At 36.8% G+C, this 12720-nt stretch overlaps 1 protein-coding gene across 3 annotated transcripts in view; it reads right to left on the bottom strand.

Moving 5' to 3' along the window:
* The window catches only part of Cenpi (centromere protein I), an 88184-nt gene that overhangs the window by 60514 nt on the left and 14950 nt on the right, over positions 1-12720 (bottom strand). For all 3 annotated transcript variants that reach the window (XM_060374544.1, XM_021626199.2, XM_060374545.1), the window contains 7 exons: positions 11220-11268; positions 10872-10918; positions 3525-3614; positions 2958-3086; positions 2423-2584; positions 2066-2186; positions 713-804 (listed from right to left, as the gene is read on the bottom strand). In XM_060374544.1, coding sequence (XP_060230527.1) covers positions 713-804; positions 2066-2186; positions 2423-2584; positions 2958-3086; positions 3525-3614; positions 10872-10918; positions 11220-11268 — 690 coding nt within the window. The remainder of the gene's footprint in view (positions 1-712; positions 805-2065; positions 2187-2422; positions 2585-2957; positions 3087-3524; positions 3615-10871; positions 10919-11219; positions 11269-12720) is intronic.

Below are 12720 nucleotides of genomic sequence, written 5' to 3'. Positions count from 1 at the left end.
AAGTAGTTAATTAATTAAAAAAGAAGACAAGTCATGAGCTGAAAATGTGGCTCAGTGGTAGAATAAGTACTTGCCTACAATGCATAAGCTCCTGGGTTTGATTGCCAGCACTTTCCCAGCCTCCGCCCCCCCCCAAAGAACACAAGTAGTAACCTTAAAAGACTCATATTCCTGGCTAATTCAATTGTCAGCACTTTCCCAGTCTCCCCCCCAAAAAAGAACACTAGTAGTAACCCTAAAAGAGTCATATTACTGGCTAATTCAATTTATTGAATGCATTAAACCATTTGTTTTCTTAAAATTATAGAACTTTCTATTCTGTTTAAAAATTTAAACTTATTCTTTCTTCAAACATAATAGTACAAAAATAAACATCAATCCAACTTGGTCTATAAAGTTCAAAGTGAGCAAATATTTTTAAAAGATGTCAAGAATAAGGAAAATTAGTAAATAAAAATAAAAATCAATGAAATCAGGTACTAGGGATGAGGGTATGTCACAGTTAGTAGACTGCTTTCCTATTACACACAAGGGCTTGGTTTCATCCCCAATATTATTTAAAAAAAAAATCAGGTGTGGTGTTACATGTCTGTGGTACATAAAACCCTAGCTACAACAAAGAAGGATATCAGGGACTAAAGAAAATATTGTAATGGACATCCAAATAAATCTTAAGAATCAAAGAATCTATAGGAAACAAATGGTATCTTACTTGTAGGAAGCACTGCATCCTGATGACAATGTCAAGGAAGTTTATAAATTCTTTTTCTCTTTTATAATTATTTACATTATACCATATACATTCTAGAACAGAAATAGTAAATAAAAGCATATGGTTATGCAATAATGAAATGATAAAAGTACATTTGTCACAGCCAGACATTGTGGTGTGCACCTTCAATCCCAGCACTTGGGAGGAAGAAGCAGATGAATCTCTATGAGTTTGAGGCTAGCCTGATCTTCAAAGTGAGTTCCAAGACAGCCAGGGATACACACAGAAAAACCCTGTCTCAAAAAAAAAAAAAAAAAAAACAAAATACACACACACACACACACACACACACACACTTGAATCTTACAACTTTTTAAAGATATTCTGTCTTGCAAATTGATTGTCTCACAAAGAAATGATGAATTAAGAAAGTTGTAAGATTCAAATATCCTGGCTAAGTGACAGTGTAAATTATAACAGGAATTTAGAACTGACAGTCAGCAAACATAGTAACACAGGGGAAAGCTTATAGTAAAAATACTGAAAAAGTTCACTCACAGTGAACAGTATTAGCTTCATGTCTCCCAGTAACTATAATTGCACAGCTGAAAATAGATAGGGTTAGTTGAATACAAGCTACAAGTGGTGAGAACTTACAAAGTAAAAGTCTAAGTAATTGTAACAGATCTCCTGTAGAAAAAAGACTAAGTCTCAAAGGAACAACAGCCTATAGTGACTAAAACTGACTTCAAAGACTTGACAAGTCAGGAAATGCTTATCCAAGAAATAAGCACTCTTGATAGTCAACAAAATTACTAGAGAAAAACGTCACTGTAATTTAATGAAGTGGTCAGGCTTTACTATGGCTCGTGTGAAACACTGTCCACTGACACTTCCTTTAATTCTGTAGTAAGAAAATTTCTAATGGCTAATGTTATTAGAGGAAGTACATGTGTACTTGGTACACATGAGCATTTTGTCACCAGAAAAAATCACTCCTGTTATAAAATAAACAGGTGACATTCTGTACTGTAAATTGATTTTCTCTGTGTGTATTAACAATAATCCAATGATTCTTACATTTTCCCTAGAATACAAAGCAGAATTCTGAGATTAAGAACAGCAGTCTGGTAAGTTCTGAATACCTTTTAGCAGTGTTTGCTTAACACCACTTCTTTTTAATTATCTTAAAATGATAACACTACAAATATTCAAGTTCAGGATATATGATTGTCAGAGAAATGATCATAGCATATGAAACTCCAGCCTAGAATTTTTAATCTAGAATAAGAAATCTATTTACTATCTTCTTCCATTCTTATTTACCCAGGGCTTTACACCACCAATTCTTACCTTCTTGGAATGCTTGACTCAACCAATAATAGAGCCTCAGTAAGATTGACTCATCTTTGACACAGTTAATATAATGAAGTAGCAGAGAGTTGTTTAGCACTGAGCCCATCTGAGAAGGCAGCTGTAAAGATGGAACAATCTGTCACCAGTTAGTATATGAAATGTAAGCCACAGCAACAGGTTAAACATTATATAGGTAACATACAACAAAAACAGATGATTTGGGGCCTGGGATGAGATTCAGTACAGATACTTCCCTAGCATACATGAGGCTGAATTCAACCCCAAGTTCTAAAAACAAAGAGGCTATGCATATCAAACAGAAAATTCAAATTAGTATCTGTTCCAGCCACGTACCTCTAAGCAATGAATGTTCTGTAAAAGTTGAGGGAAACTTTGAAGCTGTTCTAGTGGAAGTGATCTATCACTGCTAAGATAATCAGAAAGACTCATCTTCTTATTCCCACATTCTTTGTTAACAGAATTTAGCGCTGGTATAACTGAGTGAGAATTCCATTTCTGAAAAAGAAAGATAATACAAATATTTACCAATGCACTGAAAGACAATAAGAAAGAAAGACAGACTGACAGGTTGGGTGTGTTAGTACACTCTTTTAACCTCAACTCTCAAGAGGCAAAATCCAAGCCTAGTCAACGTAACAAGTTTCAGGTCACCAGGGCTACATTTTTAGTAAGATATACTCTCAAAAATAAATAGATAAAAAATAAAGAAAGAAAACCAGCTATTAAGAAGTTTCACTTAATGGGAGTCTGAATGTGGTTTGCATAAAATACTACATTATCAAAGTCTAATTAAATATCTATGATCACCAATATCTGAGTGGTTAGTATTTTTAAAGCTTCAAGTCCTTTGGTACTTCAGATTACTTACTCTTTTTAGGCAACGGCCCTTAGTCGGACTTAATGTCAACTTTGTAGGTTCTGGAAAAGCTCCTTGGTTTCTTAGCTTCATAGCAAGCATAGCTGAAGTCCACAGGTTTTTTGAAGTATTAAAATAGATCTATAAATTTAGGTGTAAAGTAAGAAAGATTTAAGTACTCATGAGTCAGAGCAACATAATGAGTCCAGAACCATTAACTAAATGCATATTAAGAAATACTTACACCCTTAAAAAATCCACTTAATGCTGCTTTTCTCCTAATCAGGAATCAATTATACTATATCAAAGAGATCAACACAAAGAGCCAATCTCTGATACAACTTCTCTCAAAAAAGTGGGGGAAGATTTTAGCACAAATCTTCAAATTAACTTTATGAAAAATGATGCAGTTTGCCATGGTTGTGGTACACAACTGTGATTGCAGCATTTGGGAAGCCAAGGAAGGAAGATGAGTATGAGGTCAGCCCGAGTTACCTTACCACAACTCTTTCCAAACAAAACTAAATAAACAAAAATATATTCAATCTCAGTAGGACTTATCTCTCAGCAATCGCTTACCTTCTTCCTTACAGGCAAAGATACGGAAATCAAACTAGGAACAAAGAACTTATACAGTGACAACAAAGCCTGGAGATGAGGTTGCATTCCCTGAAATAAAATAAGCATTTTTCATTTTTCAATTCAGTGGCCAAATACAAACTAAGAGCTAATATTAAACACAAAGTAATAATAACTTAAGTCTAAACCTTTAGACTACAATTTTCCAATGTGATGGAACTATAAAAAGCAGCTATAGAAACTATAGAAATTAGTAACTATCCAGGCGTGGTGGCAAACACTTTCAATCCCAACAATCAGGAAGCAGAAGTAGAGACAAATAGAAATCTCTGAGTTAATAACCAGCCTGGTCTACGTAGACAGCACCAGGCCAGCCAGTGCTAAATAGAGAGAAACTGTCTTTTATGTCAGCATGACATAAAGGAGAGGCATTTGGGAAGAAAAAAAAAAACTTTATTGAGAAAATGCCTCAAGAAAAATGTCCTGTAGCCCAATCTAAAGGGCATTTTCTTGATTGATATTTAAAGGGCCTAGGCCACTGTGAGTGGAGCCACTCCTGGCTAGGTGGTCCTGTGCTGTATAAGAAAATAGGCTGAGATAGACATGAGGAACAAGCTAGGAAGCAATGATCCTCCATGGCTTCTGCATTAACTCCTGACTTCCCTGACTACATGTTGTAAGATGAAATATACTCTTTCCTACCCATCATGTTTTTAGTCCCAGCAACAGAAACCGTAAGACAATGTCTCAAAAAAAGAAAGGAAAGAAAGAAGAAGCCCATGGCAGCTCAGTATCCAAGTGGGTTCCCTAGTAAGGGGAACAGTCTCTGACATGAACTCAGTGGCTGGCTCTTTGACCACCCTCTGCCTGATGGGGGAGCAACCTTACCAGGCCACAAGAGAACATTGCAGCCAGTCCTGATGAGACCTGACAAGCTACGGTCAGATGGAAGGGGAGGAAGACTTCTCTATCAGTGGACTTGGAGAGGGGCATGGGAGATGAGGTAGGGAGGGTGCGACTGAGAAGGAATGAAGGAGGGGGCTACAGCTGGGATACAATGTGAATAAACTGTAATTAATATAAAAAATAAAAATTTAATTTAAAAAAAAGAAAGAAGAAAATGAGTAACCAGATAATCTGTATCACCAAACTTAAAATGAAATTCTCCAATGGATAATCTTCTTTTCTGAGTGTTTCCTTTTTTACTACTTCTATGTGTTTTCTCGATTCTTCTGCTTGTATTTTAGTCTTACAACTCCTACTTGATAGCACAGCATGACTTATTCAGAATGGTAACTTACTCAAGCTTCAGTGTTTATTAATCTTTAGAGCTAGAGAGATAGCTTAGCTGCTAAAACCACCTGATGCTCTTACAAAAGACCCAGGTTCCATTCCCAGCACCCACATGGCAGCTCACAGTGTCTGTAACTCTACTTCGATGAGTCCTGTTACCTTCTTCTGGCCTACTTGGACACTGTACACATGTGATGCACATACATACATGCAGGCAAAATACCTATATGTACAGAATAAATAAAATTTTAAAAATAAAAATAGCAAGGATGTGGTGGCACATGCCTTTAATACTAGCACTCAGGAAGGTGAAGAAGAGGCAGAAAGAGTTCTAGGAGTTCGAGGCCAGCATGTTCCACACAGCAAGTTATATGACAGCCAGGGCTATGTAATGAGACACTGTCTCAAAAATCAATTATTGATTGATTAATTAATTAATTATGATCATCTTTGATTTAGCTATCAAGGAGGTAGGACCAAGAGTGAAAGTCAGGAAAACAGCAGAGGAGATACTAATTTAACAAGAATACTTGATTATCCTAAATCCTGGAAAATTCATTAGTAAGGCCAATGAAGCTTGTGATATACACTGTAACCCATTTTTCACGTACTTGCTGTTGACTGACTGTTCCATCTATATAGCTGCCCTCTATTTGGATACAATAGTCAAACAGCTTGATAGGAAAATAAGTCTTCAAAATATTAACATCAGAACTGAACAAATACCTGTCAATAAATTACATGCCTGGCAAGCATGAAGACTTGAGTCTTCCATCCCTAGAACCTGAGTCATATGTGGTGGCCTGCACTTGTAATTCCAGTGTTAGAGGGGCAGAGACAGGTAGCTCCTGAGGTTCACTTGCCAGCCAACCTTGTCTACTTGGCAAGCTTCAGACTAGTGAGAGGCCCTGTCTCAAAAAAGGTAGATAGGGACTGATAAGATAGCTTAGTAGGGAAAGTCAACTGTAGCTAAGCTTGATGATATGAGTTCTCCCTGGGACTTGAATATTAGGAAAAAGAAAATCAACTTCAGCAAGTTGTCTTCTGACCTTTATAAGCATGCTAATGCAAATGCATACCCATACATCTATACAACACAGAGAGAAAGAGAGAGAGAATTGGATTGATTGATTTCACAGTGAGAAAAGTCATTGCTTTTGGATACCTGTGTTTAATACAGCAGGTTACTGAGAAAAAGCATATCACTCAAAATCTAAATAAACAACCAAGTCTTTTTACTACATTAAAATTTTGCTGAATTGAATGATACAAAACAAGACAGCAAATGAGATAATAGAGTCATAATATTCATGGGGATATATTATGAGAAATGCATTGAGTTCATTATTGTCTGAAAATCATTGATCTGGTTAGTTCTTTATCAATCTAACACAAGCTACAGTTAAAACAAGGAAGAGAAAACCTCAGTTGAAAAAATGCCTCCAGGGCTAAACAGCACAGCTTGCTCTTCCAGAGGACCCAAATTTGATTTCTAGTACCTACATGACAGATCATATGTAACTCCACTTTGGGGAATCTGACAGCTTTTGGGCCTCCACAGGCCCCCGATGAGCAGCTCACAGGCAGAACACCTATATACATAAACAATTTAAATAAATTTGTTTTTAAAGAAAATATCTGTCAGATTGCCTGTAGGCAAGTCTGTAGGGCATTTTCTTGATTAATGATTAATGGTGAAAAGCCCACTGCACTATGAGCAGTGCCATTGCTGGCTTGTATAAAAAAGCAAGCTGAGTAAGCCATGAAGACAAGCTACAAGGCAATGTTCCTCTATTGCCTCTGCTTCAGTTCCTGCCCTGACTTCCCCCCCCCCCCCAGTATGGACTACACACGGTAAGCTAATAAACCCTTCCTCTAAAAGTTACTTTTGGTCATGGGGTTTTATCACAGGAATAGAAGGTAAAGTAGGACAATCATAAAATCTAATTAAACAACTTAGATGGTATGGCCTATTAAATAATTAGGTTATATGGTACACACCATTGTATATGTAGTCAGTTGTTAACCAAAACATTACATGGAACATGACTGTATCCTTTCACAGCTGCCCATGTAACCAAGGCTGACCTCAAACTTGCTATGTAGCTGAAAATAACCTTAAACTTCTGATCCTCCTGCCACCACTTTCCAAATGCTAGGATTTCAGGTATATGCCATAATGCCCAATTTTAAGTGGTTCTAGAATCTGAACTTTGTGCCTACTAAGTAAGCACTCTATCTACTAAGTTATACACCTTGCACAAAACGTCTTAAATTTTTTTTTTGACCTTTAAACTCTTTATTGTGTGTTTTTTTAATTAATTATACTTTATTCATTTTGTATCCCCCCATAAGCCCCTCCCTCCTCCCCTCCCGATCCCACCCTCCCTCCCCTTTCTGCATGCATGCCACTCCCCAAGTCCACTGATAGGGGAGGTTCTCCTCTCCTTTCTGATCTTAGTCTATCATGTATGTTATGATATACATTAATTGGGTTCAATGTCATGGTTCAGTGCAACAGTTTAATATAGTTGCACTGCTGCATTGTACTTTTAGACTATTACATTATTCCTACCTCCCTATATTCCCAAAATATATTCTCTCAATTCTTATTAATATTCCATATTAATACTGACACTTTTTCTTTTTTAATTTATTTATTCTTTATATTAATTACAGGTTATTTACTTTGTATCCCAGCTGTAGCTCCCTCCCTCATTCCCTCCCAATCCCACCCTCCCTCCCTCATCTCCTCCTTGCCCCTCTCTAAGTCCACTGATAGGGGAGGTCCTCCTCCCCTTCCATCTGACCCTAGCTTATCAAGTCTCTTCAGGACTGGCTGCAATGTTCTCTTCTGTGGCCTAGCAAGGTTGCTTCTCCCTCGTGGGGGGGGGGGGTGGAAGAGCTCACCGTTGAGTTCATGTCAGAAATAGTCCCTGTTCCCCTCACTAGAGAACACATTTGGACACTGAGCTACCATGGGCTACATCTGAGCAGGGGTTCTAGGTTATATCCATACATGGTCCTTGACACTTTTTAACACCTACATATTATATTAAGCTTTGTGTCTGGCTCCTTTTATTTATCATTAATGTCTTCCAGTTCGATCTAATTTGTTACAATAAGAAGCCTTCATTCTTTTTTATGGCTGAACATATTCCACTTTACATATTTAAAATATCCTTTTTATTCAGTCATTTATAAACAGGCACCTCAGCTGATTCTATCTTACCTAATGCAAACAGTGTCATAATAAGTAAGGGCATCCAAGCAGCACTTTGCTATGTTGACTTCATTTGCTTTCATGCAAACCCAGAACACTACATCATATGGTAGCCCAATTATGTGTGTGCTTTGGGAGGGTTGGGGGGGGGGGGGTTCTATATGCTCTTCATAATGGCTGAATTAATTTAAATTCTCACTATTGTAAATGAGTCCCTTCTTTTTCAACTAAAAATAGAACTGACTTCAGATCAGCTATTCGACTTCTAGGTATATGTCTGAAGGAAGTTAAGTCACAACCAAAGACAGACTTATGCATACATGTTTATTTCTGCACTATTCACAATAGCAAAAATATGGAACCAAGGGGCTAGAGAGATACCTTGGGGCCAACAGCACTGGTTGCTCTTTCAGAGGACTGGATTTTTATTCCCAGTACCCACATGAAAGTTAACAGCTTCTTGTAACTCCAGTTCTAGGAATCTGCTGCTGTCTTCTGGCCTCTGTGGGTACTGCATGCACCTGATATATACAGCATGCAGGAAAACATCCGTACATGTAAAATAAATAAATTTTAACTTTTTAAAAATATGGATAAGCTAGGGTCAGATGAAAGGGAAGGAGGTCCTCCCCTATCAGTGGACTTGGAAAGGGGCAGGGAGAAAACGAAGGAGGGAGGGTGGGATTGAGAGGGAATGAGGGAGTGGGATACAGCTGGGATACAAAGTTAATAAACTGTAAGTAATATTAAAAAAAATAAAAATTTAATTAAAAATTTAAAAAATATATGGAACCAAGATGTCAGCCAAGGTGAACTGTTAAAGAAAACATGATAAACACACACAATGGAAAGAAAGACTATATAATTTGAAAATGAATGAACTAGAGATTATTATAGATGAAATAAGCCAGACTCAGACTAATGTCATGTTTTTGCTTCTAGGAGGAATCTATATTTAAATATAAATATATAGGTCAGGCACAATGGCATATGCCTATAATCCCAGCACTAGAAAGGCAGAGGCAAGAAAAGTGACAAAAGTAGACAAGGCCAGCCAGGTCTACATAGCAAGTTTCAAGAGAACTAGAGCTACATGGAGAGACCCAGTCTCCAAAAGATATATACATGTTTGTGTATGTGTGTATACATACATATACATACATATTAAATGTCATATATATGTATGACATGAAAGAAAAATGAAGCCTATGAAGGGGACAATGGTAAAAGTTAAGAAGAGTTAATTTGAGGGAGAAGACAAAATATTTCATGTTTTCTCTAATATGTATAATCTAGATAGAACTCTCTATACATGAACATATGTGTATATGTGTATATATGTGACATGAAAACAAAAAGGAGACTACCAGGGGAAAAAAGGATACAGAAAATAACAGAAGAAGAGTGTGGTGGTACAATGATATATTAAAACTCCTTAATGAAACTCATTATTTTGTATAATAACTTAAAAAGTAATTTAAAATTTTTCAAAAGGGCTGGTAATATGACAGATAAAGGTGTTTCCTGTAAAGCCTGAAAGCCTGAGTTTGAACCTCAGGACCTACAAGATAGAAGGAGAGAACTGATTCCTGCTAACTGTCCTCTGACCATGACATGTGAGCTATGGCATGTAGTGGCCACAGGTAGACACACACACACACACACACACACACACGAGCTATGGCATGTAGTGGCCACAGGTAGACACACACACACACACACACACACGAGCTATGGCATGTAGTGGCCACAGGTAGACAGACAGACAGACAGACAGACACACACACACACACACACACACAAAATAAGCAAACAAATAAATAAACAAGTGTGATTTTTTTTTAAAGACTTTCAAACAAAGGACCGAAACCAGTCCCTTTTAGCCACACTGGCATTTGATTTTCAGGTGGGGAAGGTTGATAATAGCCATTCCAACTTTGATGAGACAGGACCTTGTGGATATGCATTTCCCTATGGCTAATTATACTGAACATTTTTCATATATTTGTTGATTAATTGTAACTAAAAGTAAACTGGTTAAAGAGCAAAATGGCCCACTTTAGTCAATGCTGACATTTTTTGATACCTGTAAACTCAATAGTGTTTCAGCTGAACTAGGCCAGGTAATCCTCCTGCCTCTGCTTCCTAAGTGTTGGGATAATGGGTATAGAATGTTTTGCCAGAAAATATATTTTGGGGGCTAAGTAGATAGTTAAAAATTGGGATTGCTTTATAAGCATAAAAGACCTGAGTTCAATCCCAGAACTCACATTAAAAAGCTGAGGATGGGAGCGGGGGGCATGTGCTTGAAATCACCATGCTGGGGAGGTAGAGACAAACAGAGGCAAGTGGATCCCTGTGGCTCACTGGCCAACCAGCCTTGCCTATGTGGCGAATTCCAAGCCAATGAGACCCTGTCTCAAAAAATACAGACAGCACTTGAAGAGTGACACATTAGCTTGTCTTCTGCCCTGTACATTCACCACCAACCCCAACACACACAGTAATATGCACATAGACTGATTTTTTTTTAAAGAACACATACTGCAAACACCTTTAGGACTTACTGTATAACTAACTGAACTTATCTGTTTGTAAAAATTAACATACTGTACTAGAGATTGAACCCCAGCCTCATGCATGCTAGCCAAGAACACTAAGAACTGATCTATATTCTCAGCTTTGATTGTGATTTTCCACTTTGTTGACAGAGTTCTCCAGGAAGTAAGTTCCTTCAAGGTGATCACTCACTTGACATTGTATCTCCTAAGCCTAGCCCCATGCCTATTTAAAAGTGCAACTAGTTACTCTAAAGGCTTCTCTGCACTCACCATTTTGGCCTGAAGATCAAGCAATTTTCTCACACGAAATGGTTTGACTAGAAAACAGAGAAAAAAAGAGCATTTGCTTCAGCAAAAGAAGAATTCATTTATACTTAAACACCATGTATTTCAATAATTTCTTACACCACCACTATGCAGATGTTCTTAGACAAAAGTACTAAAAAATCAATTTTCAGAAAATGAGTATTGTCATATAACCAATGCTAGTTATCTATATAATAGCTAGTTGTTGATATAATAGTTATATATAACTAATTTAGTTATTTAAATTTATAAAATCAAACAAATGCTGATTTTATAGAGCAAAGGCAATATAACTGGAATGAAAATACTTACCATTCTCTTTTTTGGTCAGTAAATATAACAGATGGCAAATATGGGGGCACTGTTAAAATATAAAAAAAATTAAGAAAAATGACAATATTGTTTTGAACAAAACAACACCATATCCTCTTCAAATGTCAATGATATGCTATGTAAAACACTTTTAGGGCTTCACTGAATAATAATTTCCTGAAGCAGTTCCTTATTACATGATAGACTGAGCACTCCTTATCAAAAATGCTGGATGCTAGAAGTGATTGCAAGACCCAAGATATTTCCATGCACTTAATGAAAAAGCTAAAGACTGACACCTAAGTCTAAACACAGAACTCATTGGTGATTTATATATACTGTATATGGATAACCTGAAGGTAAATTTATACACTATTTTAGTGTGTCTGTGTTTTGACTATGGCTTGAGGAATGAAGCAAAGAATTTTCCACTTTTTGTCTTTATGAGATATATGCCCTCATACATGTACAAGTGCATGCACCCTTGCATGTGCACACTTGGAGACCAGATCTGAACTGTTGAATGCTTTTGATTTCAGATTTTCAGAATAGGTATGCTTAAACCTGTAGGTAAGTGTTTTGTGGTTTTGTTTTTTTTAATTAGAAAACAGCTTCGATTGGCAGTAAGATACATGAAGATTTTTGTTTAGCCTTTTATTTAAATTTCTGAAGACCTATTTTAATATGTATGACTGCTTGCCTGAATATATGTACGTGCACCACATGCCAACCTGGTGCCCATGGAGGCCAGAGGGGGCATTGGATCCTCTGGAACTGGAGTTCCAGATAACTGTAAGCCACCATGTGGGTGTACAAAACTAAACCCAGGTCCTCTACAAGAGCAACAAATGCTCTTAACTGTTGAGTCATCCCTCCTGCCTAATATTTTTGTTTTAAAATATAAAAAAAAGTAGATAAATTTGAACAAAATTTTAACAAAAAATTACCTGGAAAAATGTGGAATTTTTCAGTCATAAATAGGAATGGCATGTTATTTGCCAGAAAAATAGGTGTAACAGGAGATAATCATATTGAGAGAATTAAGCCAGTCTCAGAAAGGCAACTATTATGTTTTATCTAGTCTGTGGCTCATAGATTTTAACATAGATATATGGTGTGAAAGCAGAAGCAAAACAGTGTGGAGGAACAAAGGGAACTATTGAGAGGGAGGGTGAGAAAAAGGCGAGGTAGAAAAGTATAGGGGAATATGCTCAATATTGTAACATATACTTATATGAAAATGTCCTTATGTAATACAGAACCATGTATAATGAACATATACAATAAAAACTTCAAAAAACAATTTTTAAAAATTAGATATTGTATTTAATAAGATACAAAATTAAAACTTTTATCCTTGGGGCTGGAGGTGATAGTTCAGTGGCTATGCTCACTTGTTCTTCCACAGGACCCCAATTTGATTTCCAGCAAACAATTATAAGTGGCTTACAAAATCAGTTCCAGGGGATCTAAATGGTCACTCTGACTTTCCTGGGCTCCC

This window comes from Meriones unguiculatus, chromosome X (genome assembly GCF_030254825.1).
Source record: "Meriones unguiculatus strain TT.TT164.6M chromosome X, Bangor_MerUng_6.1, whole genome shotgun sequence".
Lineage (NCBI taxonomy): Eukaryota > Metazoa > Chordata > Mammalia > Rodentia > Muridae > Meriones > Meriones unguiculatus.
The sequence above is the reverse complement of the archived record's forward strand: the minus strand, read 5'-3'. Positions and strand labels throughout refer to the sequence as shown.